Here is a 27175-nt window from a genome sequence, read left to right on the forward strand (position 1 = left end):
GAACAGAACTTGCTGCAATGACTTCATGGGGTGAGAGTTGTAGCACAGGTGCTCCATGTTCACTTTGGTGAGGAAAGCAGCCCTTCAAAGAATCTTTTTGCTGACCAAGGATTTATGGGATTGGCGGTGTCTATGTTTATGTAGACCCCATCCACTTACTTTCAGACATGAAGGTGGTGGCACAATAAGGGCTAGCAGTGATTCTCTCTGTCCTAACAAAATAGAAAATTCTTTCCAGTAGCACCTTAGAGACCAACTGAGTTTGTTCTTGGTATGAGCTTTCGTGTGCATGCACACTTCTTCAGATACGCACTGTAACTCTCTCTGTCCTGTTTCTGCCCACCCACCTCTCACCATGAGACTTCTAGTGTCCCGTCAGGGCTACACTAAGCAATCAATAGCTAGAGCCCATCCCTGCAGCATTCAGCCTTATGGATGGCATAGGCGGGGTGAAAGAAGAAAGGGAGGCATTTCCCAGAAGAGAAGTAAATCTCAATCTGCTACCAGATTCTACAGTCTTACACAGATTTGATGTCAATGGGACCTGAGTGATTCTACTGAATAAACCTGTTTAGAGGATCAGGTTCTTAACAGATAAAGTGTGTTTTATATTGTTTATCCTCACGATAATCCTGAGAGGATTATCGTGAGGATAAACACTGTGATCCTGGTCTTCTCCATTTCTCTCTCTTTCTCTCTCTTTAAAAAAATATAAAATAGAAGCTGAAAGAGGATGTCTTACCAGAGTTCCCCAAGGAATTAAGTATTTTTGCTTTTAACTTTTGCTTCAGATGTTTCAGCATTTTTAAAGCCTGATTTTTATTATCGTTTGCATCAGTTTTATTTCATTTCACATCCCAAGCCTGCAAAACACACACAGATTGCCAGCGCGTGCATGGCAGGCAGAAATCCAACAGGTAGAGTTATTTCCGTCTCTGAGCCAGGGAAGGCTACACCACCTAAATTTCTGCCTACCCTTCTATGCCTACTCCTCCCTTCACCCCTCCCTTGATTACTGCCCATCATAATTTCAAACCCCGCCCCTTCCCCGGGGGGAACCTCCCTATCCAGAAAGTCACGCCCCTCGTATTGTCCCGCTCCTTTTCGTTCACCGCGCCTTGCCCAATCGCCAGCTTCCCTCCCGTCCAACCCGAACAAGAGAGGCGTAGCTGCTCTTCTCCCCGCCTCCTCCCGCTCCCGCTCCCTCCTTCACTCTGGCCGTCTCGCGCGCCTCCTTGTTGCAGAGAAGCCCTCGCGAGCGTATTTCCGGTAAGGCCGGAAGTGGTGCGGGTAGGTTTACTGGGCGTCTCCAGGCGGAAGTGGAGCAGCCGGGAAGAGGCGAGCTGGGCAGAGGTGAGTGGGTGGGAGAGCGAGAGAGATACACCCTGCGTGGCTGAGCGAGGTAAGGCAGCGGCAGCTGAGGCTCCCGAGGGTAGCCTGTACTTGACTGAGGTGTTTGGGGAGGAGCATAAGGAGGGGACGGGGGTTGAGTGGTAAATATCATGCACGTCTGAAAGGTTGGGGGGGGGAGGCTGAAGCAACGAGTGTCTGAGGTGCTACTTCGGGGACATGGAGGAGGGGCGGAGAGTGTTTGCATGGATCCAGTCAAGAATAATCCTAATTATTGCGCTAATTTTCTGGGGAAGGGACGCATTTCTGCCACATGCTTGACAGCCCGGTTTATCCTCGCGAGGAACGACCCTGGGATTCAGGTCGTTGTCATCTCTGGTATTTGCCTATTGTAAGGGAGGCAGTGAAAGATAGGCGTGCCTGGCGTGCTCTGGTCCATGGGGTCACGAAGAGTCGGACACGACTGAACGACTGAACAACAACAACAAAGGGAGGATTTTGAACATGTTGTTAAGTTGCATTGCAGTCATGTGTGTGTCTACTCCGGAGAAAGTTCCGTTGGGTGGAGAGGGCTTAACGCTCGGGAGCGCATGGGAATTACAGCATTAGGAACTGCTGTGTCAAGTGGCTAAGGTGACAAGGCGAGCTGTTAAGTTGTTCAGGACTGTTATTGGGCTCTGTGTAGCTGGAGGTCTGGTCACTCTTGTAAGATTGAGGGGGGGATTTTTTTAAAAAAAGTTATTTAAATGTTTCGCCAGGACTTTTAAAAAAAAGGGCCTGGATATTTGAATTTGAAAAACCTCTGAAAGCTATGGAAACAGCAGTTATTTTCTAGTCTGCATTGTGCATCCTGATTTGTCTTTAGAACTTTAGCAAGCTACAGTCAATTATGACAAATTGGCAAGCAAAGTGTGTGTGTGTGTGCTAGGTTGAGTAGGGATGCTCACTTTCAACACATCCTGTTTGATTTTGGCGGGCTGAACCCTTTGGCAGTGAGGAGGGTGATGGCCTACCAGAGACCCTTCTCTGTAATGATCCCAAAACTCTGCAACTTCCTCCCTATAGAAGTGTGTCATACACTACCTATTTACAGCTGTAGGCGGTTATTGAGGGCATATCTCTTTTCTGCCTTTGGCAGTTGAATTTTTATTGTTAGTGTTCCCCTATCTATAGTCTGGCTTGTCATTGTTGCACTAAATTGTTGCACTAGTGGAAAGTAGCACAGCGGTTTCTTCTAGTGCAGCAGGACTCCCCTGACTTCTACTGGTTTTTTTTAATAGAATAATAGAATTGTAGAGTTAGAAGGAACCACAAGGGTTGTTTAGTCCAACCCCTTGTAGTGCAGGAATTTTTTGCCCAACATGGAACTCTAACCCACCCTTTCACCCTCTTCATATCTGCAGAGGAGGGTTGGGAGAACCTTAGAACAGCGAGTTGGGGGTGGAGAAAAGAGACAATCTCCTTACCACTATGTTGAATACAACCCTTTGTATCTGGTGTCTTGTGTTGTTTGTTTTATTTGTTTTATTGTATTGTGTTATGTTTTTAGATGTAACCCACCCTTGGACCTTACAGTGAAGAGTGTGCAATATTAATTATTAGTAGTAGGAAGTATGCTTTAGTGTGTGTGGTTCTGAAAAGAGAGAAGTCTATATACTATCTGAAAAGCACCTTCTGATGGAAAGAGTATAGCTGGAATTCAGGTTAGGAGCTCATATACTAGGTATGGTGGGAAGGTTTGTAACTGTATTGGGGGTTAAAAGGAGTCATAAAATGGTTTGCTGTGCCTGATCCTGAAAGAAGGAAGCAGATTTATAGCAGGAATTAATTTATACTACATAGCCAACTGCCAACCAGTTGTGGATAGGCTACAGTAGACATAAATAATTCTTCTTGGTATCTTGTCTGTCATGCTGTGAATTGAAGAGGTGATGAATGAGAGGGCTAGCTGGGCATGAAAATAACAGGAGGTGGTGGTTTGCAGATGAGTGGTGGAATAGAAAAGTGTATTCCTTGAAAGATTTGGGTTGGTTTTGGAGGCATAGTGCAAATTGGAGTAGGGCTTTATCTTGGTAGGAGGAGCTTGGGGATTGAATTGCGAGTCAGTATCTTGTCTTATTGATGGTGGCTAGGCATAAGGCAACTTTAAGCTGTCGGTTGCACCTTCACAATGTAGCTTCCATGGTATGATGAAGGTGTGCCTCTTTGCCCTGGTTTTGATGCCTGAGATAAAATAATTTTGAACCTGCCCTATTCTCGTAATCATGTGCTTTAACTGTTTTTAACACCTGTTTTTAAAATGTTATAACTAATCCAAAAAAAAATGCAGGTATAAATGTGTCTGGCTGGCTGTAGGCTCTGGACAGACACAAAAAAGTACTAATTCTAACCAAACATATTTAACTTACGGAATTCATGATGGGGTGGTGGCCACTACCAGTAGCTTAGATATTTGGGACTGGTTGGCTCAGAAATGGTGCACTTGGATATCAGGAACTGGGGATAAAGAGGGAGAGATATCTCCATACACTGCTTTTGAACTTCCCAGAGGCATGTGATGAAACAAAATGATGGATTAGCCAACCCTTGGTCTAATTCAGCAGGGCAGCTATGCTAAATGTAATTGCTATTGAATTGCCTCCCCCTCCCTCTGGGGCAGGGGCTATAAGCCAGCAGATGCATATTTAGTGTCCTCAATCCAAGCTTCAGAAGAGCTCTGACATTGTAAAATAGAAGCCTTTGCCCTGTGATCTAAGGAAGCTGCAGACTTCTGCCCATTTCTCTGCAGCACGCTGGCACTAGAGACACTTTGCTTCCCAACTGCTGTGTTTCCCAGTTAGTCAGGAACTCTTGGCCAAGGATCCTCCTCCACTGAGTCATCAGTTGCGTGAGATGCATGCTTCCAAGGGTTAGCATAAATGTGAGAGTGAGAGAGGAGGAAGCTAGTACTGTTTGTTTCTTGTTCTTAACTAGACATAACAGAGCCAAGTGAAAACCAGTGGCATAGATGTATGAGAAGAAATAATGATTCCCAGGTGCACTTATCTAACCAAACTTACTTTAATACAAAGAGATTTACTTACAGATGTCCTTCATTAAGGCAGGAAATAGACCCAGATTGCTTTATGACAACTTCCTGGATTAATATTTGGTAGCAGCCTATAATTCGTTCAGTCAAAGGCTCTTGTAATGTGTTGGAATGGAAGGTTTTGCTGCTGGTGGATTTGGGCTCTCTCTTCAGAGGTGTTGTTTAGAGGAGTTTGAATTGAACTTTGGACTGGAAAAGCCTGGGTTTAGTTGTCCTGCTGCGTAATGAGAGAGACTGAGGGTTTGCTTAATCCTCTTCTTCGTCTTAAGTACAAAAGATGGCGGCCAGACCGTGGGCCTTTCCTGTAGTGGCACCATCTCATTGGCGCTCCCTTCTCAGGCAGGTGTATCTGCACAACCTAAACTGTAAGAAACATCAGACTTTCTAGAGTAACTGAAATGTTTCATATCGAAACTTGCTTGCAAGATTCTCTTGACTGGTCTTGTAAACTGTATGTAAAAAATTGTGTTTAATCTTGCAGGCACAGCGAGAGCTTATATACACTGATTTTGCATGATAGAAATGTAAAAATAAGCACGAAGCTCACTGGATGATCCTGTGCTCATTATTATCTCTCAGACTGGCCTACTTTGCAGGGTTGTTGGAATAAAATGAGAGAGACTTCTGTATGCTGTGCTGACTTCTTTGGAGAAGGGATGCAGTACAAGTGGTTAAAAAAAATCAGTATTGGTGACTCATTTGTCACTCTCTGAGTAGTGCTTCTCTGGTAAAATTCTGTGAGCTCAATTTGCTAGGAACGTTTCCTGCCAACGCCTCCTTGGAATTTGGCTATTTTCTTGCTGCTCCTTATACAGTCAAACCTCGGTTCCCGAACAGCTACATTTTGGAAGTACAGCAGGTGTTCCAGTTTTCAAACTTTTTCAGAATTCGAACATCTGACACAGCTTCCGCTTGAGTGCAGGAAGCTGTTGCATCCAATCAGAAGCCGCACCTCACTGGTTGAATGTTTTGGAAGCCAAACGGGCTTCCAGAATGGATTATGTTTGACAACTGAGGTTTGACTGTAGCTTTCTCCTACAAATGGGTACATCCCACCACCTTGCTCTTCAAATCTGTAAGACCCTTCTTTTTCCCTGAACCCTTGACTCTCTCAGTCCATGCATAGTGATTTTAGCTACAAAGGATTAGGAATGAATGACTGTGTGAATATTGACCTTTACTTAACTGCCTGAGTGACACATATCTACATTAATAACTATAGTATGTTGTCTTTAGAAAGAAATGGCCACCACACTTATCCCCAACTGAAACTAAGGCTAAGTATTTGCAACTGGAACAAAGTCTATGCCTGCAAAACCACACATGCTCAGATCATCCCACATTACAGGAACCTCTCTCTCTTTCTCTCCCATTGCAAACCTTTCGACTGCAGACTACTTGGGTCAGAGAAGTTTTTTACTTTGTAAATAAACGTGGCTCTGTATAGCACCATATATACCCATGAAGGTAAATAAGTGAAATTTGCTCATGCAATTGTCAGGTCAACAGGGTTTGCTCTGGGGGATTTTAGATGCATTCTGATGTGCAATGTGTTCAGTGGGCATTTCAAGCTTCCTGCAAGTATCGGCTAGCATGACTCTGAATCCTGCTGCCAGTTCTAGTAAACATATGGCTTTGGCATAGATGGCAAAACAGTACTCAAGTAAGGTGCGTTAATGGAATTCAGGGGTGGTGCCCTCTTTCTGCATATTGGCTTTGTGTTACACTCCTTTTGTTTCTCCACTGTTGCTGCTCACTGCCTATTACAGCTTTGGCAATAAAATGTGGTTTAGTTTCTCTTTCTGGAACAAAGCATGTCTGGTGGTTTTTGCTTATACGGTTGATAACGGAAGCAAGGCAAGCTGTAGGGTTGGGCAAGGTGTTTAAGGCCCCATGTCAAGAATTTATACTTGGGAGAAGAGGAGTGTAGTTGTTGCATTTGTGTTTTGGAATGGTAATGAATTCTCATCTGATCTTAAGATGTGGAATACTGGTGAGCATCTTTTGCATGCATCAATTACACACTTGAGATATTAAACAATGCAGCTTGGAAGATTTTAAAGTGTGTCTTCTTAAAAACTATGCTGTGACAGAAAAACCGAATCCAGTTGGCTTTATTCTCCACTGCCCCACCTCCCACTGCACATGCTAAAGTTCTTTAAGGCAACATTACTATACCAGTTTGAGCTGCAGCACTTGTTGCAACAAAAGCATTCAAAGGCCGAAGCCCATCCAGGGGTCCTTTACCTTTTACATACATACATACATACATAATTTTATTTATATGCCATCGTTCCATAGTTCAAACCATGCTCAAGGTGGCATACAAAATGAAAAAATGCATAATTACAACATAACAAAAGAATTCGCAAACATTAAATAAAACAACGCACGCGCCCCAGGCAACAAAGCCCTCTAAACCATACCCCAGCCTCAGAACAGGAGTACTTGAGGGGCATATTAGTATTTTAGTAACACTTGTGTAAGAGCTACTTGGCAGTAGATGTAAGGGTTGAAATAATTACTCTGTTACAGTGAAGATACATTGTAGAATAAAACCAGATATGAATGATATGTTGAACCGCTTGATCCACATGCAGTCATGATGTTTAATGTGGCTTGTTTTCTGTTAGCAGTGGGTCTCAATATCCAAAGTTTCAGTAATTAAGGGCTAGCCACAAATTTGGGCATGAAACCATGCTTTGAAGTAAAAACAGCAGTCCTCTGGCAGCTTAGAGGTTAACAACTATATTACATGCTTTGAAGTGTGTTTTCAAACCATAGCTTGCATTGGCTAATCATTGTTGCATGTGCGCAGACAAAACCACAGCTTTGGTATTTTCCATGGCTTTCTGTTTGTAGGTCTCACTGGACTTCCTGTAGATGCTCTCGGAAGACATGGTTTCATTTTGTACCCTTGCAATTTTAACCATGGTTTGTTTCCTTAATGATGACATGCAGTATCCATGCTTTTCCTAAATTTCATGTAGAGATGCTTGGATATGTGCTTCTATAAATTCATTATCTTTCTAAAGGAGCTTGTATCACTAGCAGTTAAGCTGAGTCCAGGACCAATGCCTTTATAAACAATGCCAAGAATATAAATATTTCCAAGAGTTGTAGTTTGAGAACCGGCTTCAGATACGTTTGGTGTGCATGTTGCGAAATATCTTGGAAGACCACAAGGGAGAACTAGGGAAGTCTGACATTCTGGAGGTAGGCGTTAGCTTCTTGATGATCAGGAACTTACCGGTATTTTCTTAGTGGTCCACTTCAAGAAAGCCTTGTGTTCCACTGCAGACAGACCTGCAACAGCTTGTCAAATTCCTCTGGGTTAGAAGCCACTCTGCTTCTGAGCTTTCAAGGGGTAAGTAATCCCTATATCTGAAATGCAATCAGAGAGAGGGTAATGGGGCTCTAATCCGATCAAACCCATATGGAATGCAGCAGAACGGCACCTCTGTCTGTTCCATTAACCATTAATCACTTACAAACAAATTCTTCTTGAAATGTCTATAAAGTCTCAGCATATTCAGACAGAGCAGAGAAAGGCCCGTAGCAAAGATGTTCAGTTTCATTTTGATTTTCGTACTCTCTTTAAAATGATGCATACAAAGAAACAGAACCAATTATTACCCTAATCCCACTCCACCCCCTTCCTGCATTCTTTTATAGAATTATTCATGAAATGGAGAAACTAGGAATGAAGGAGATTTAGCCTGTGGCTGTTAGACTGGAATTTTTTAAGGGTCTGTGTCATGAATCTTAGTGTAATGGGTGCGCCTGTTACAGCTAGGGTGGCCTCGTGTGACTTACATCTGTATTCTGTATTCTGCAGTGTCTTGCAAACAGATTGACCACTGCATTAAAGTTTATGGGCGAGCAAAAAAAGCTTTCACCTACTGAAACTGACAAGGTACTGGCCTATGAAAATCTTACTAGACTGCCTGCCCACACATAACCTAATTTAGATGCTTGTGGCCTAAAAGAATCCATTTTAGGAACTTCTGTGGCCGACTTACCACAGGCAAACCAGATCAAGCTTTTTTGCAAGCCTGACCCTTTGTTTCAAGTAAGTTTATTTGGAGTTGCCCCATTTCATCCTTGCAGAACTTGCACAAGGAAGTGATTCTGGGATCAAATGATTGGCACAGGTTACGCAGTGAACTTAGGGGCTGAATAGGGCATCAAATCTTCATCTCCCCAGTTCAAGTCCAGCACTTAACATCAACCTGTTAATGTCTGTGGCTGTGGACAAGATGACTGTTCATGTTGACCCATTTACAACTGCTTTAGAATTGGCTGGGAGTTACAGCTCAGCAACACCAGGCTCCCCACCACTACTCTATAGCACCATCATCAGAAAGGCGGGGTATGTGCTTCCATCTGCTGAATGTTGATGATCATGCTATAGAGTAGTGGTGGGGAGCCTGGTGTTGCTGAGCTGTAACTCCCATTTTCCGTGACTTTTTGATGGGCTTAGCATGACAGCTTGCAATTCTGTCGCTGAAAGTAATCTAGCTTAAAGCAGAAGAGGCAGTGGATGGTCCTACGTTTTGTTAGATGGGTTGTCATCATAAAGTGGAGTAAAATGTGTGTCTGTGTGCCTCCAGAAGGAATATGAATGGGTCTGAGTTCCTATCACTGCTGGCATGGGCTTTTAAATATCCACTCATGGTACCTCCGGATTGCTTTTGGGGTTCTTTGCCTCTTTGAGGCCATCCAAGCTTAGGTAGGCTAGTATGAATGTCTGACCAGGCCCACATAAAAGCTACTGAGTTGAGAGTTGAGTTGTCAGAAAAGTCCTACAGTTCTTTACATAAAAGAGAAGCTACTATGGATATAGGTTGCATCATTTCCAGATATGGGCAGCTGTAAGCACCTACACACATCAGAACTGCTTTGCAGTTGTTTCCCAGCTTCAAAAGACATCTGACCCTTCTTCCAGCATCTGAGGTGTGTGTGTGGTGACAGTTCCAGACTTAACTCAGGCCATGGTTGCATATGACCAAGTACTTGTCTACACTGAGTGTTTCAGACAGGAGTCTCTCTGACCAATTTCTGGAGGTGCTGGAAATTGAACCTACATCCTTCTGCAAGCAAAGCAGCTGCTCTACCACTGAGCTGTGGCACATCTCCCAGGAGTGCTCAGCTGCCAAAGTTCTGAACGAATCAGAGTAAAATTGTTCCTTCACCTTCGCCCCTCTTTAGCAAAGCACTTAATGAGGTTTCTTCTGCTGGGGAGAATGGACTGTGGTTAGTATCCTTGTTTTCCATCCTAGTGTCCAGTAAGTTTGGATGGAAAATCTGGAAGGGTACTTGGGGCTGGATTCAACCCAGTACACTAGTGGAAGTCAGTGCAAGGACTCCCACTACTGCAGTAGGGTTCCCCCCCCCCAGGTCTGCTTGAGGAGGGGCATTAGGAAAACTGCCTAGAACAGCTCCTGGGGAGGAGAGGGGAGACCATTCTATCAGGCAAACAGAAATGTTTGTGCTAATGGAGCAACCTCCTTGGCGCTACTTCACATTCCACCTTTAATCTTCTGACTCCTCCCTCAACAACAGTGATCTGTTGAATTTGTTGATGTCAAAAGAGGTATTGGTATGTCTCTGTTCATTCTTGCACTCTGAGAGGCAGCTTGCCCTCTGCTGTGTGAACAAGTGTCGGGGTTGCGTGCAAACCACAGCTTGTTGAAGGGGGGGGTGAGGTGGAGCCTTTGAGGAGCCACTATTGCCCCTCTGTAAAGGGGAAGTCAAGAAGAGCAGTCTGTTCCAGGAAGGAAGCTGTCCTCTTCCTCTTTTTTGAGGCCAGCCTGTTTGGGGAGAAGGATAACATTGCATCGGACTTCAGTTGTGTCCTTAGTAGGTCTTTTGATGATTCTTTAAAGTATCTGAGTCGTAAATGTGTGTAAAACAACTTTTTTTTCTCTCTCAGCAGAACTTGCAAACAGAAATACCATATTGATATAAACCACGGTTAAGTTTCCAGGCTTTCTAGTCATAATTGATGTACTGTTTGCTTGCTGTGCTCTGTTGGCTCTGCCTCTGTTGCTCCCATCATAGAGCATGTTCCCATGGCAGTTATGGACTGCAGCAAAGCACAAACTGCTCTACTGACAGCTGCTGTGAAATATGGGTCATCCCTAACTGCAGACACTCTTTTGTTAAGCTGCTGGCTTCTCCGGGCTTTGCTTGGGTGTCTTGACTGGACCCTGAAAGGGCAGCTGCACAACCCCCATGAGTACTGCACAGACACACTGCAAAGTTGCTAATTGCATCTGCCCGGAATTTAAGGTGCAAAGAAGCCTGGAGTATAGCTGAGCAAGTGTTTCCCCCTCCTTTATGCCCTGCGCCACAGCCAGTGATTGCAAAGTGAAACGTTGCCTGGCTTCGTTCTGAGCTCTTAAGGCATATAAGGGAATTCTGCTCTTGGCCTGGGGTGGTGATTCATGCTCCAAATGATGGCTGTGATTCATTGTGCAAATGACCTAAGCGATTAAAAAAAAAGTAGCTGCCAGTTCCTCCAGGCTTTCCCATCATACTAGGGAGGGAGGAAGGCAAGCTTGAAATGGTCTCCCATTTAGAAGGCTACAGACAGACTTTGTGCTCCTGTAACAGGAGGCAGCTAGCAAAACTCGCGTGCCAAAATCCATCCTCCTTCGGCATTTCTTGGAAAACAAGGTCCTGTGCAAAAGCATGAACAGGGATGCCATTGTTCATTATCTTGGGCAGCTGGCTTGTCTTGGCCCATGTAGTAGGCCTCTTATGCTAATTTGTTCGCCATGGTTGGGACTGGGTGGCTTTGATGGTTTTGCGATTGCTTTAAAATAGTGTCTGCCTCAGGTAAGCTTTATGACTCTGTCCCTCTATTGATTGGAGAAGAGAGGAGCCACATTTGCAACCTTTGACAAGCCCTTAGGATTTGCCAGAAATGTTAGGTTTCTCTATGATACTCATTTAGGCCTGCCCTCCCTCCTCTTGGCTCTAAACATGTCCTATACTGTACATTTAGATGAGAAGAGCGAGGAAGCTTGAGTTGCTTACCTCTTATGTGGTTTGAAAGCACTCTGTGACTGTCTAACTCACCCTTTGCCAACCAGGTGTTCTCCAGACGTTTCAGACCGCAACTTTCAGGCCTAGTCAGCATGGGAATTGTAGTCCAACACATCTGGAGGGTACCAGTTTTGATGAAAGGTGGTGGTGGTGGGGAAAAGACTAGTGCCTTATTACCTGGAAGCCAAGGAAAAGAGAGAATCTAATAGGGAAGACAAAAAGCTATTTCACATGATGCATAATAAACTTATGGGAACTGTTTCATAATGTGGTGGACATTTAGATGCCCCTTAGAAATGGATTGGGGAAATTCTTTGAGGACAGGTCTGCCTTTGGCTATTAGCTTGGGTGGCTAAACTCATGTGCCTTCACATAGTATCCTGAATCTAGACCATATCCTGCTCTAGATGAAACTTAGGGTAGTCTTGTGTTCACTGTAGCCTTGAGTCTGTATTGCAATCACCAGCCCCGGCCCATGGCCTAGGATCATCTTGAGCCCTTTTTCCATACTAGAGGGTACAAAAGCACAGCTTGGCTGAGATCTTTCAACCAAGATAGCCAGTGGCTGTTGGAGGTCAGAGAGTTGTGTGTCTGCCTGTTGCACAGCTCCTGATAATGTAGGTGTTGCGACACACATGCAGTGGCTGGGGCTCATTAAAATATGTGCATACCTCACCCCTGTAGTGTCAGTGCAGATACAATTCGAATACAACTCAGAGCCTGTGGGATAGCTCAGTCAGTAGAGCATGAGACTCTTCATCTCAGTGGGTTTGAGCACCATGATGGGCAAAACGATTCTTGCCTTGCAAGGGGTTGGGCTAGACAACCCTCTTGGTCCTTTCCAACTTTAAAATTCTATGATTCTTTGGTACTGAGTCATGCTTTGAGTTGACCCATTGAAATGAATGGACTCAAGTTAGTCATGATTTCAGGGTATGACTTGGTCAGAGACAGGCCACTGTGTTTTCAGGATTAGGATCTTTGGGAACAGAATACTGTACTCATTTGCACCAAAAAAGGTAAAATGGGAAGTTATCTTTGTTTACAATTGTTGGGTGGTGGACCCAGAGCTTCTGGCCAGGACCTTGTTTGTTTTCAGCAGTGAGTTCTTCCCAAAAAATGGTACAGTAAGCAAGAGTAAGTAAACAATCTTCAATTGCCACTTCTTCACTTCAGTCCGAGATTGGTACAAGATTGCCCTTTGATTAAATCTATATTAATATTGGCTCTGTCAAGCTTTCCTCTAAATGTATGGTCTAACTTTGCAGGTGCTGAGAGATGACAGAGCTGCACGGTCTTGTGGAGCGATTGGAGAGAGCTGTGGGCCGCTTGGAGATGATGTCCCATGGCCCTGGCACGCAGGGCGGCTGTGGAGATGGCCTTTCCAAAGGTGAGAGGCCGTGACTTGACCAGTGTATTCAGGATGAATTACTTTAATCTCTCCCACTTAGTCAGTACATGCAGCTGACTTTGTGTAAACCAGATTGGGATATGCAAGGAAGAGGAAATGAATTGCCCTAATTGTTAACCCTCAGCAGCTAAATGTTGGCGTCACATTACTCTGGTGTCAGCAGTGATACTGGCATTTTACTTAGAGTCCAGCTGCTTCCTTTTAAAAGTGAAAAATCTAATTAGAGCCAAGACTTGGGTGCTAACAGGCAAGGATTTTAATAAACCTAGAGTGCTCTGCCAAAGTTTTGTGCATTGCGGCCGGGAAAGGAGGGGCTGGAGGGGAGGACAGATGCTTACTGCAAAACATGACTTGCAATTGTTTCAAACCTAATCCATCTGCTGTGTCTCGGTTCTCATGATTGACTTGCTTGCATTCCTCTACAGACATAGCTGAGTATGTACAGGCTTTTGACACACTCTTGGCGGGTCCAGTAGCTGAATACATGAAGATCAGCAGAGAAATTGGCGGTGATGTCCAAAAACACGTAAGGCTCAGGCTCCCTTCCTATTTGGAGAGAACATTTGCTTGCTGCACTCAAAATTTAGGTTTTGGAAAGTAGCTGGCTAATGTCCCCTCCCCCCCCCACCCCAAGAGTTGGAAGTGGTGTAGTAAATGTGTTGTCTGTGGTTTGCCCATCCATCCCCCCATCGTCTATGTGTACACATTTGCAGGGAGTTATTTTCAGCAGCGTCTCAGAACCATGCAGATATTTTTTGTCAGAGACTGTAGTGCACAAGGAGAGATACGTTCACACCACAGGCTACAATGGCTGTAACAAAAGTCTACAAATTGTCAGTCTATTTAAAAAAACCAGCAATGCCCCAAATCACTCTTACTTCGCCATAAACAGCCAATACCAGCAGCTGTTAAAAGGGCAGGGCATCCAACAGGCGGCTACAGTCAGGGCTTTTTTTTCAGCTGCAACTCACCAGAACTCAGTTCTGGCTCCTCTCAGGTGGGCACCATTGCCATTATAAGAGAACAAGAGAGGTGTTCATGGTGAGTTCCAGCACCTCTCTTTCTAGAAAAATTGCACTGGCCACAGTGTTGAACTAGGATCACAAAGACTTGGGTTGAAATATCCCCCCTAGCCATGAAACACATAGGTTGACTTGGGGGGGTCACCTTCTCTCTGATGTGCTAAGGATGAACTGGGTTGGGGTAGAGGGAGACATGTGCCCCACTCTACACACTTGGAAGAAGATTAAAACAAAGTAATAAAACTGCCTGAATAAATGGGGGCTGATCAAATTGATTGGAGTACCAAGTATACAGTATAGGGAGGGAACTAGAAAATGCACACTCTTATCCATATTCCAGGCCTCCCAAACTCATACAGAAGAAAGTTAGTCTTTCTCTGAAACAGCTGCAGTTGATATTTCAGAGCTTTTGGCTCTTAATATGAAATGGACCATCACGTGTGCAACACAGTCCTCCTTAGATACAGCTGGTGCTCTTTTTGTCAGAGTATTACCACCCCATGAGCAATATATATGCAACTAATTCATGCACACCTTTCCCCCCTTTTGCCTCTTGGTATCCTCTCCTCCTCCAAGGCTGACATGGTCCATGCAGGGTTGATGACAGAGAGGGCTCTCCTGGTGACAGCATCTCAGTGCCAGCAACCCACACCGGTAAGTCTGGGGAAACCCCTTGTATTTCAGCAGTGAAGCTTAAGAGCAGGTGCAGCTGGAAACTACTTTCCTTTTTTCCAAAGGATATAAAAAGTGATCTTCTGAATGGGGATTCCCAGCTTCTTTCAGCCTGGGATTGTTGCAAAGGGTTGTGGGCATGGTCAGCTGTGGGGGTGTGGTCAGTCACCACATTTTCGAAGCACCCCCACTTTGTGGTGCATGCTCTGTATTTTCTATTTTTTCTCTCTCACACACAGCTCCTTCCCCTTATGAAAATTGCTCCATTGACTTGCATGGGAGGAAAAAGCTACACACAGAGAGTGGCTGGTGAGGTGGAAAGAGTCTGCTACTGCCAAAAACTATTTTACTGTCAGGGAGTGGGCTACCCTCTCCCACTAGACATTTTTGGCAATAAAACTTTCTACCCCATCCCCTTAATTTACATAGGGCAAGGATGGCTGGCCTGTGTCCTTCCTGATATTGCTGGACTAGAACTCCCATTGTCCTTGACTACTGGCCTTGTTTGCTTGGGCTGATGGGAGTTCGAATCTAACAAGATATGGAGGACCACAAATCAGACACCCAGGCATAGGAAGAAAGTTACAGTACCTCCAGATGGCAGGACACAGTGAGACCCTTTGCAGGCAGCATGGCATGGCTGCATGGGTGCTGGGGTATTTGCAAGTGCCCATTCCAAGACAAGGGCTCATTTTCCGGGAAGCCAAAATCTATACATTTTGAGTGAATCCTAAACAGGATTTAGCAAATGGTGGTCCGAGGGGTGTACGTTGGTAGGATTATCCCATAACACCTTCCTGTCCAGGAGAAGGATTTAGGGTTTGGTAGGAAAGTGGTACTCTCCTTTCTTGCTTGACTACATGATATACAGAACCTGGCCTATCTGCTACTTTGTTCCTCCTTCCCCAGAACTGCCTACTATGGATCAGCCAAGTAACTTACATATCATAGTGAAACAATTGCTACCTGGCACTTGCTTATTTTCCTCTTCCCTCCTTGCTCAATTTTCCTCTTGTGTCTTGCCACTTTGAATTACAAAAAATGCTTTGATTGCTTTGACAAAGGTGGTAGCTAAATGTATTTATTTCATTTATATTTTGCTTTTCCTCCAAGGAGCTCAAGGTGCTGTACATGCCGCCCCCCCCTCCCTAAGAAAACCATTTGTGAAATATGCTGGGTGACTTTAGGCCATTCATTCTGTTTGGTGTGAACCAGCCTTGCAGAGTTACTGTGAGGTTAAAATGGGGGATAGGAACTCTATAAACCATCTTGAGCACCTTTGAGGAAGATTAGGATCATTTTTCTCTCAGCATCTTTAATACATGGATAATACTGTCACTGGTCTGGTTAGCACAACAGTATAACTTATGTCACGATTTAACTATGACTTGTTTCTTCCCAGCTGGATTTGTTTTCCAGCTGCTCTTGCCTTGTGCCTTTGTAGCTTTGTGAGCATTTTGGGTGGAACCATGGTTAAGGAAGGGTGCCAGTTTCACACAGTATGTCAAGCCATAGCTAAAAAGCTAACCAAGGTTCGTAGGCCAACAATAAACCATGCTTCTGCTTATGGTTTGACAGTAAACAAACCATAGTTAAGTTGCTGTGCAGGGTTTGGATCATTGAACAAACCCTGACTTAGCTTTATGTGCAAATCTGTCCACTGACAGGTGCAGGCAATCTAAATGACGGCAGAGGGAGGAGGGAAAGCAAAGGCAAGGGAGACCAGCAGGCTTAAGCAGTCCACACCTTGCTCGGCTTATCTTCTGTAATTTTGTTGTTGCAGAACAACTTCTCATCTGTGCTGAAGCCAATATCCGAGAAGATCCAGGTGGTCCAGAACTTCCGGGAGAAGAACCGTGGCAGCAAACTCTTCAATCACCTCTCAACCGTTAGTGAGAGCATCCCTGCATTAGGCTGGGTCGCCATGGTAAGGGCTCAGGAACTGGTGCTTTTCTGTCAAAACTTGTTCTGTGGTTCTGGTACTCAAAGGGCCAGCAGGCCTCCCTGAAGCTCCTTAAACTGTTCTTATGTTTGTAGCTTTGTTTTTAAAATGTAGCCCTTCTCAATTTCTGTACATAGACACATGCTAGGAGGAAAATAATGCACAGATAGCATGATTACCCCCCCCCCGCGTCCGCATATGTGTTGGTGCTGATGGTACCATTCTCACATGGGGAGTTTTAGTTGGCAGTGTCAATCTGGTCGTAGAGTCATTCACTTCCCCCAGGGAAACCTGGGAGTTGTAGTTTTGTATGATTTGGCCGGGATATCTTAACAGAAGCTTCAACAGCCCCTGCAGACTACACTTGCAGGGGTTCTTGAGGCGCACTAGATACTGTTGGATTCCCAGCCAGTATAGCCAGAGATTGTGGACAAGGGCAGTTGTGGCCCTCGAGGTGATGGAGTGCAGGTTCCCCACCCTTGCCTTAGGGGAAAGTCATTACCATTAAAATGGTATGGAACTAACAATAAGTTGGTGGTTTTGTGCCCATAAGCTTTCAGTTTCTTTTGTATTTCCTAAGAGTTTACTTAATCCTTGTCACCTAATTTTCTCTCATCCAGATGCAGTTTTAAGATTTCAAACTGCACTTCCGGCCTTGCCTCTGTTATCTGGGAGGTCCTAAACTGTTGTGGGTTTGGGGATGGCGTCTCTATCCACTACCTCCTGGCAAACTTGACTTCTGGTCCTTAAACAATTTCACTCAGGAGGTCAGCTTCCAAATAACTCTGGTGGGTTTGGAAAGCTGCTGGGTCAAACGCAAGAACTTTTACATTCTGATGACGCACTGTCTTTTCATAGGCTCCCAAACCAGGCCCTTACGTGAAGGAAATGACTGATGCCGCCATGTTTTATAGCAACCGGATCCTTAAGGAATACAAAGATGTGTAAGTGTTGCTTGCCTCTTGGGTGGGGGAGCCATGGGGTGCCGCCAGCAGCAGAGGATTTTGAGGGGAGGCGGCATTGGATCACCTTCCAATGTTTGTCTCACTTAGTTAAAAAAAAAATACTCATCACCCTCAGATTCCTAACAGCAGGAGGTGGCTAACAATTTTTGGAATGGGAGTGGCATGTTCACCAGGCCGTGAGTTCTTAAACTCGGCCACTCAAGGCGGGCTCCACTTTTAAAAGGGAATGCTAATAAATGGAGACAGTTCACGGAAAATGAGAATGCAAGGATGTGGAGTTACCGTGAATGGGACCCACTGAGATGCAAAGTTTTGGAATGCTGTTAATGAAACCATACAGAAGAGCAGGGAGAGAGGTGGTGCTGTGACCATTTAGAAAATGAGGGAACCTGAGGTGGAGGGGTGGTAGTGCAGGGTTTCATTCCAAGAAAGCTCTGAATATTCAGTTTATGAAAAGTTCCATCTGCAAAGCAGGAGAGTAGGAAATCTACAGCTCCTGTTGCAAGTGGAGTTTCAAATATCCCCCCTTACCTAGACCAATTAGTTTGCCTGGCTCCTCTTTCTCCTAGAGATAAGAAGCATGTGGACTGGGTGAAAGCTTATCTGAGTATCTGGACAGAGCTGCAGGCGTACATTAAGGAGTATCACACCACTGGGCTGACCTGGAGCAAAACGGTGAGTACAGGCTGAACGCTAATCTTCAAGGCACCACAGAACTCTTGCATTTATTATTCTTGACATTTCTCTGTTTTCTGTTCCTATCCCATCCCCTTTTCCAGGGACCTGTTCTGACTGATTCAGAAAATGGATCCCGAGCAGGAGCTCCTTCTCCTGGTGGCCCCCCACCCCCTCCACCTGGCCCTCCACCCCCTCCAGCTCCTGCCTCCACAAATTCTGGCTCAGATGACCCTGCATCCCGTTCCGCACTTTTTGCAGAGATCAACCGGGGAGAGGCCATCACTTCTGGTAGGTGAAATTAGTTAATGGAATGGCAAGCTGAGCAAATGGCTGTGCTCTGAGCAAACTCACCTGGGATAGAAATTGCAACCCTTCTGCACAAAGCCTTTGTGATCTACAGGGGTCCTTTCACTCCAGTATCTGGGGACGAGGTCCAGCGTAGTCCCATCTTTTGAACCATACAAATGCATTTGTACCCATGGTCTTGTTGCAGATGGCCCTAGAAGATTACTTGGTCATCTTGATTTTCACAAGCTGTTCTTAAAAGTGAATTTGCATAGCTTTTCACTGACACAGCAGAAATGCATGGCTAATTCTGCTAGTGTGTTTTGATGCATTGAGCATACAGAATGTTCTGTTGTGTCTAGATTCCAGTTTCCTGCATTCCGATTCACGACGCCCCTTTGAAGAATCCACCCCCCCCATAAAAAAAAACTCTTGGGTCATAATTCCCTAAACCAGTTTTGCTTGCTAAACAGCCCACTCAACTTCAGTGTGCAAAACATGAATTTTGAGAATGTCCTTTCCTTGGAGAAAGCAACCTGAATGTTTTGGATGAGGAGTAGAGGTAGTGGAAGTGGGTCCATAAAATACCTTTGTGGTTAGTGAAGATGGGAGAAATCTGCACTCTGGGAATTGCAGTGGCCAAGAGGGAAACCCAGTGGCGAGGGAAACCCAGCCAGATGGGCAGGGTATAAATAAATAAAAATATTACTATTATTATTAGAGGAATCCAATGCTGGGCTAGGTGAGGATTGATGATATGCAAAAGATTTAATTTTATGTATCCTAAGGTTCAAGAAACCCAAATATAGTGAGGAAAGCTTTTGTACTGCCTTTCTGGGGAATTGATGGAGTTTAATTTTTGGAATCTCCAGGCCATGCATGGTAACCTGTACAAATAGTTGAAACTAATCTCTGATCTCCAGTATATTCTTCCTTCAGCCAATTAATTCCTCCTTTTTTCTTTTCATCAAGTGAAACCAATTAGATTGCAGGTAGCCTGGGGGGGGGCATGCGTGGAGGACAGTGCTGTGTGTAAATTGCACATACTGCAATGCAGTAAGCCAATGCAGAGATCTCCCTGTGGCTCTGGAATCCACTGCTTTTGGCTTCTGGATGCAAATGGGATGCCTGCTGAACCTTCAATAACTTGAACCTGCTTTTAAAGCTATTTTCTGCCAGTGACAGAAGCAAAAATAAGGGAAGGGGACAAAGGGACATCTCGCATCACATACCACTAGGAGCACTGAGATTCTGTTTTCATGTAAGTTGAGGAAAGACTGTTTTGTTAAGGATAAAATTTCAGGCATGATCTGCATGTATTGTAACCAGCTTTAAACCTTAAAAATGTGATGAGTTGTTTCACTCTTCCATAGCCCTTTTACTGGCTGTCTAGATCAGCAGCTGATGGGAGCAAGTGATTTCCTTCCTATGGTGGGATGGTTTTTAACGTGGTTAAAACTTGTACCCACTCTTTCCTCTAAATCCAGTGTGTGTGTGTATTTATCATCCTTTTTTATCTTTGAAAGAGCCCTGTGGGGTAGGTTAGGCTGAGTGTCAATTAGACAAGAGGCAAACACCTTGGCCAAGATGGCATTTGAACCCAGGACTGCCTGGCCAGAGTCCAGCCCTCCACTCGCTACTACTCCACACAGGCTGCAGTGTCTGTGCTTGCTATTTAGAAACAAAAGTCTCTAAGAATTGAGGACTTGATGCTATAGCGGGGCAAGGGATGGAGTCCAAGAAGCTTTCCATTCTTACAGATCCAGACAACTGCTGAAAGCCCTTCACCTAGCCAGAGAGAGAAGAATGGGCAGAGCTAGACCATCTTGGTTATGACCCTTGGTTATGGACCTCTTTATTGAAAATGACATCCCTAGCTACACAGTACCAGGTTGTTTTTTGGGGGGAAAGCAGCATATGACACATTAGGATATGATTGTAGTAGTGGACATTTTCCTGAGGCTTATAGCAATTTTACTTTGAATTTGTTTTGTTTTAATTATTATTATTATTATTATTATTATTATTTATTAATGAATTTTTATTTATACTCCGCCCTTCCCCGCCAAACGGGGCTAGGGCGGCTAACACCAATAAAATCACAACAAAAACATAAAACAATTCATTAAAATACAGATTAAAATACAATTTACAATACAATACAATACATTGGTGTTATAAACCCTGGTTTCTATACTTTCACGTTGAAATTCATTTTGAGCTTTTTGAGTAAAAGCAGCATAGCCCACCAATTAGTGCCAAGCTAGAAATGGGAACTAAATTTGTCTGCAAGGCACAAATGGCTGGTGGTCTGATGCAGGCTGTGGTGGTTTCAAGGGGGAAGTTCTTGGTTCATAAGAAGCGGCTCTTTGGGCCTGGCTCTGACATTGCCCTTGTGGTAGAGAAGCGGCAGAGAAGCTCTACTTGGGGGTCATGTCAGATGTACTGAAGCTTCAGAAAGGGTGACTCAAGCGTGGGAAAGGGTTGTGCCTGGGGCTGCTGATAAGTGGTGTGGGAAGGAGCTGCACTGCGATGCTCCCACACTCCAAAGCTGCCACAAGAATGGAAGCGCCTGGGTTGGGAAGAGTAGCTGCTGGCCACGGCCGAGGGGCGGCTCTTAAAGCTGGTGGCATCTTCAAGGTGGACGTTAATGGCGGTTTCCCTCCTAGGCCTTAAGCACGTGTCGGACGAGATGAAGACCCACAAGAACCCAGCACTGAAGAACCCAGGCGGTCCTATGCGGACAGGACCGAAGCCTTTCATGGCTCCAAAGCCAGCCTGTCCTGTCAGCGCCTCCCAAAAACTGCCTGCGAAGAAGGAACCTCCTGTGCTGGAGCTGGAAGGCAAGAAATGGAGAGTGGTGAGTTCCGAGGGGCTGGGGTGTCGCAAGGGTCCCACACAAAAGACTCCCCACTGCCATGGATAACTTGAGATTTCATACGAGGTGGTGGAAACAATGAATTGTATTTTGCATTTAGATTATGCATTCATTTTGAAGCATGCAGCATCTTAGAAGAGGCACGTCACCTGCAGTTCTTAAGAGCACTTATTAAAGTCTGTTGTCCAATTAATTCAAGCAGCGCCTTTAGTCTTTGTGTAAATAAATTAAAAGAAGGACGGAGGGAAACTTTGTCCTCTGGGTGTTGGACTCCAGCTCGCAGCAGCCCTAGTTAGCATGGCCAGTGATGAGAATTGGAGTCTGGGGGGCAAGAGGTTCCCCTTACCTGACCTGAATAAGAGAGTCTTGTAAGGAGACGCTGGCTCATTGCTGTCCATCAGGCACATCTGCAGGTCATATGCGTATCCGAGGAGGGAAGGGGCTGGAATAAGCGGCATTTGTTTTTCCCCTTCCTCTTTAGGAGAACCAAGAAAATGCCTCCAACTTGGTGATCAGCGACACGGAGCTGAAGCAGGTGGCCTACGTCTACAAGTGCATGAACAGTACACTCCATATCAAGGGCAAGATCAACTCCATCACACTGGGTAGGTTCTTAATGGCCGGGGCAGGGGCAGGAGGCTTTAAAAAAAGAAACAACCAACAACTCATGCCCACCAATCAGCTCATGCCACTCCAAGGGAGGTGGGTGCAATTCTCTGATTCACTTCACTGTTGGCTTCAGGCACCAGTTCCCTGCAGGATTTCAACACCCCACGCCTCCCAAGTACATCAGCTGAAAAGCGGGGAGTTAAATCCTGCTCAGTCCAACAGGGTTCACTACAAATGTCTTCCTGATAATAGGTGGGGAACTGGTGTGTGCAGCCAAACCCCATGGGGTTTGTTTTTTTGTCCTAGTTTCTCACTTTCCAAAAAATTACCCTTGCATTGCAAATGAGGAGTGCTGTTTTTGTGACTTACCTTGGACCACCCAATGGATGGGTGGCTAAATCAGGACTTGCTGAGGTATTCTTCAGCCACACTGGAAAAGATCTTTAATGTTCCTTTCTGTTCTCTTTTCCTCTATTTTGTAGATAACTGCAAGAAGCTAGGTCTGGTGTTTGATGATGTGGTGGGCATTGTTGAGATCATCAACAGTCGGGATATCCAAGTTCAGGTGATTGCACTCCCTCGCCCCTTAACCTCATAACGGTCCTCACTCTGCCTTGCCTCTTTTGAAGAGCAGGAACCCTTAAACAGATGAGCAAGAAGTAGTCTTTGAGGGGGGATTCAGGGTGTTCAGATTCTGTAACAGAATTAGAAACCCATCTTGCTCCTCAACCCATGCCACACACACACATGTCACAGAAATGGGCGGAACAAACAGAGAACCTGCACAAACAATGCTGACACCAAACCCTACATATATTCAGTAAAATAGAAACATCGTCACCCCACCCCACCCACCTCCCCATCCCGCTCACCTCTTTCCCCCTTTTCCTCCTAATGTCTCAACAAACGAAATTGATTTGTAAAAATGTTACATGGAAAAAATACGAGAAAGACATTACACTACCTTTGTAAATTAAGAAAATATGTAATAAAAAGAAAGAAAGAAAGAAAGAAAGAAAGAAAGAAAGAGGCGAACGGCGTGTTTGCCAGCTTTTTCAATTGCGATTTCACTTAACTGTGCAGTGCCTTGGAACGTAAGCCCCATGAAAATGTACAACAGTTATCATCTGCATTTAAAATGGCAAAGGACAGAATATTAACAGCTAGGATAAATATTTTAAAATGGCAACCTGTAGGATTAAACACAGCTTTAAAAGGTCTGGACGAATAAAAAGGTATTCATCTGGTGCTGAAAAGATAACAAAGTTAACACTGGGCAGGCCTCTCCAGGGAGGGTGTTCCAAGGAAGGGCAATTGCATCCTGCGGAAACCCCCGTCTTGGGTTACAGGGTCCTGCCATCTTGGGAGTGAGACAAAGAAGGGCCCCTCCAAAGATGATGTTGCATCCAGGCCAGGTTCACGTTGAGAGCAAGTAGCACTTGAAGTACAAGCCACTCAGAGCTTGAAAAGAGAACATACTGAATTTTGTTCCCCTCGCTCATAAGATGCACCACGCTGTTTTATGATTTATTGATAATTGAATGTGTTATTGATGAATCCACTATATTCATTGATGTATTATTTATATATGATATTATAAAGAGTATTGATAATGTTTTCAGAACAAGGAGAGGTGAACTGTGTTTCTTTCAGACTTGTAGGGTGGTAGGGCGCTCTGACATCCTTTCCTTTCTTGCTTGCTAGGTGTTGGGTAAAGTGCCAACCATTTCCATCAACAAGACAGACGGTTGTCACGTCTACCTGAGCAAGAACTCATTAGAATGTGAGATTGTCAGTGCCAAGTCCTCAGAGATGAACGTCCTCGTTCCTACAGACAGTGGTGATTTTGTAAGTTTCTTTCTTGTTACTTGGCGTAGAAATCAGATGCTGGAAGAAAGCCACTTCGCTGTGGGTGGTGGTGGTTGTTGCTGACATTGGGAAGAAGCTGTCTTGGGATAGCTCGTGGTCAAAAGTCACCAGGCTAAAGAGCTGTGTTGCCAAAATTATTTTAGCTGGCTTTCAGAAGCCCAGGCTTAATAAGGCAGGTAGGCTTTCAGTGCTTGGGATCAATGTACATCTGCACCACACTTTTAGGATTAAGGAGCATGAATCAAGAAGCAAAGCTCTAAGGAGCTTAATATTAGGGTGGAGAACTGGATCCATCTGACAGGCTGAATCCTGCATTCCCTCACCCATAGCAGGCTACTTTGACAGGTGGAACGGGTCCTGCCCACCTGTCATAACCTGGTATTACTATGTCAGGTGAATAGTTTCTTCTCTGTAGCATGGCATGGCTTGAAGCTACTGATTGGTGCCAACTTCATGCTCCTCTTGGGTGGGTGGCTGGCCGCATTGCAGATCCCACCAGGCTTGCTCTCGCCACCTATCAGCTGATGGGCATGACAGCAAGCCTCCTTTGCCACTGATCATCCTAGAGTGTACTTTAAGGGCCTCAGTTGTGCTTTGGCAGCTGCATCTACTTGACATCACATTTGAAGTTAGGTGTGTGGTAGGGAGACATGGCTTTGCAGGCCAAAATTGCACCTGTACCAGATCTAATTAACCCCTTAGGCCGGAGATTGCCAGACCTGGCTTAATTTGGCACTTGCTCTGTTTTTTAAGTTGCTATGTTGAATGGGATGTTAATAGCTTTGTTGCTGAATTAGGCCTCTCTGCAGTTTTCTCATGTCTCCACCCCTGGCATGCAGCTCATTTAGACAAGATATGTAAGTGGAAGGTCTGCATTCAAGACAGTGTTGTCCCTGAATGCCAGTTATTGAGGGAGAGGGGAGGGGAGCAGCCAGGCAGATTAGTACCCTTGCTTGTGGGCTTCCAAGAAGCATCTTGCTGGCTGCTCTTGAAAAGCAGGATGCTGAGCTAAATGGGCCTTTGGTCAGATCCAGCAAGGCTCTCCCTGTGGTGGCAGTAAGCTTTTGTGTTAGTACTAAAGGACAGAGAGCACAGAGGGGCTTTGAAAGCTGTACATCTCTGCAAGTCACTTCCATGTAAATGTTACTGACTTCAATATTTTGTTTCCCCCTAGAATGAGTTCCCGATCCCAGAACAATTCAAGACACAGTGGAACGGGCAGAAGTTAGTCACCACTGTGACAGAAATAGCTGGATAAGTTGACCTGGCGCTCGACATTCACCCCACTACTGCTGTGGGACAAATCTGCTTTTTTTGGGATGATTTATAGATTTTCCTGTACCTTTTCCACTCTCAATCTGCTTCTGTCTTCTCCCCGAGAGACTTGCCTACCTGCCTTCACTGAAAATACCTCAGGCTAGGATTTGGGGTAGGGTGGCAGAATCATTTGCTTCTATCAATTGATCAGCAGGAAAGTGTGGCGTTTCCCCTCGGTCAGGCAAACCCGCATCACCAGTCAACTTCTGTCTGGCCTTTCTTTTTGTGCTCCCTGGAGCCAGTATCTCAAGGACTTGGTTCTAGAGGTTTTTCTCTTCCCCTTTCATTTTAAGCAAAGGAAGACGGTTCCTCTTGGAGTAAAGTGAGTTATCAGGATATAGAGTCCCCAGTGATATGTTTGTGTGACAGTGTATCTGGAAGGTGTGGGTTGGGGGAAGTACAAGGGAGTTGATTTCATTCTGTTTAATCTAATTGGGGCTGTTCAAAGATTCCAGGAATGGCTTTTCTGGACCAAAAGCTGAAGGAGTGGTGCATGTATAGCATTCCTCCCCCTCCCCAATTTCCCCCCTTACGTGCTCAGTGTAAAATTCTGTGTTGTGCCATGATGTTGGGGGAGACCTCTCGGTTACAGGTGCCACAAGACTACCATGGGACAGCCTCCCCACCCGCCCCTTCCAGGAGTCTGTCCAGCGCCTAGAAAACTGCTGCTCACCCACTTCCATTCAAGCCCTCCTTTAAAGGGAAAATTGTGCCCAAAGGGTCCCTCTTCTGAGCAACTGAGCGTTGTCCAGGCTTTCCAGGACAGGTTTTTTCCTTGGAGCCCATCTCTTTTCTAGGGAGGGATGAGTCTTCTTCATTCCAGGTCCAGTATTTAATTATGTGAAAGCACAAGTTCATTCCAAACCTCCATCTGAGCTTATTTACCCTGTAGAGTCTGGAAGACTTTCTCAGGCTCTCTCTGTCGCTCAGCTTCTTCTCCACCGGAAGGCCAGTGTGTGTTAGCATGGCACTGCAGTGCTTGCACCGAGACCAAAGGCATGGTACTGTACTGACCCACCAAAGGGAGTTGCCTGCACACCAGAATCATAAGTGTTTTTGGATAGCATATGCATATCTTATTTCCCTCTTTGCCACATTAATGATTCCCCCCCCCCACTAAAATGAAGCTTAACAGAAGATATGCAATTTCTTTTTATTTTGAAACTGTCCTGTGACTTGTATTTCTCCCGAGGCTTGTGGAAATAAAACCTTTCTTATGTACTTAAAATTATACTGAAGATAGAATAAAGTTAATGCCAAGTTGCTCCTTAACATGGTGGTCCTTCCTAAGCACCTCTGCAACCAGCTTCGTCCAGAAAAGCTGCAAATCTCAGTTTACAGCTTCAGACTCAATGCTGCTCTCTTTCAGCAACATTTCCATCTTAAGCTTGTCTGAGGAGTCCTTGGGAGTGTTTTCACACTAGTCTCTCAGAGCCCGCTGTGGCTTCACCCAGAATTTCATTGTGGCTAGCGGTAGTGGTGGGCAAATGCGTTCATGGAAATGTTTCCTGGCTTTGTTAAAAGCTGTTACCACAGAAGCCACTGACATCTGTTGTGTTGGCAGGAAGATCTTGAGCTAGCCCGGCAGCCTCCCTACATCAGCCCCCCCAAGTCCAGAAAGCCATCTCTCCACTCAACAAGGGATGGTAGTGAAATAATTCAGATGTTTCAAATGAAGGGATTCTGGAATTTAAAAGAATGTAGGGGGGGGCAACACATAAGGGGCAGGAGACAGTATGTATAACCCAACATAGTATTCCTCCCAGTAGCACCTTAGAGACCAACTAAGTTTGTTCTTGGTATGAGTTTGTGTGCATGCACACTTCTTCAGATACACAAAAGCTCATACCAAGAACAAACTTAGTTGGTCTCTAAGGTGCTACTGGGAGGAATTTTTTTTGTTTTTTATTTTGTTTTGACTATGGCAGACCAACACGGCTACCTACCTGTAACTCCAACATAGTATATAATGGGTGGGGAAACTGTTGGCTACCCAACTTCCTTCCATCAGTCCTAGCAAGCAGAGCTAGTGGTCA

General features: G+C 45.0%; 1 protein-coding gene across 2 annotated transcripts; it reads left to right on the forward strand.

Moving 5' to 3' along the window:
* Positions 1 to 1230: 1230 nt before the first annotated feature.
* Positions 1231 to 26411, forward strand: CAP1 (cyclase associated actin cytoskeleton regulatory protein 1). Of its 2 annotated transcripts, none has more exons than XM_033157732.1 (13): positions 1231 to 1353; positions 12760 to 12881; positions 13328 to 13428; positions 14501 to 14578; positions 16380 to 16523; positions 17397 to 17482; positions 18073 to 18178; positions 18283 to 18469; positions 21136 to 21326; positions 21826 to 21949; positions 22436 to 22518; positions 23658 to 23801; positions 24997 to 26411. In XM_033157732.1, the coding sequence occupies exons 2-13, from the start codon at positions 12770 to 12772 to the stop codon at positions 25078 to 25080; spliced, it is 1440 nt and encodes a 479-aa protein (XP_033013623.1). In that variant the 5' UTR covers positions 1231 to 1353; positions 12760 to 12769; the 3' UTR covers positions 25081 to 26411. The 2 variants fall into 2 exon arrangements, with proteins under 2 accessions (XP_033013623.1, XP_033013624.1); XM_033157733.1 differs by having other exon boundaries at positions 1276 to 1402.
* Positions 26412 to 27175: the final 764 nt, after the last annotated feature.

The sequence above is a fragment of the Lacerta agilis genome, chromosome 8 (assembly GCF_009819535.1).
Source record: "Lacerta agilis isolate rLacAgi1 chromosome 8, rLacAgi1.pri, whole genome shotgun sequence".
Taxonomy (NCBI): Eukaryota; Metazoa; Chordata; class Lepidosauria; order Squamata; family Lacertidae; genus Lacerta; species Lacerta agilis.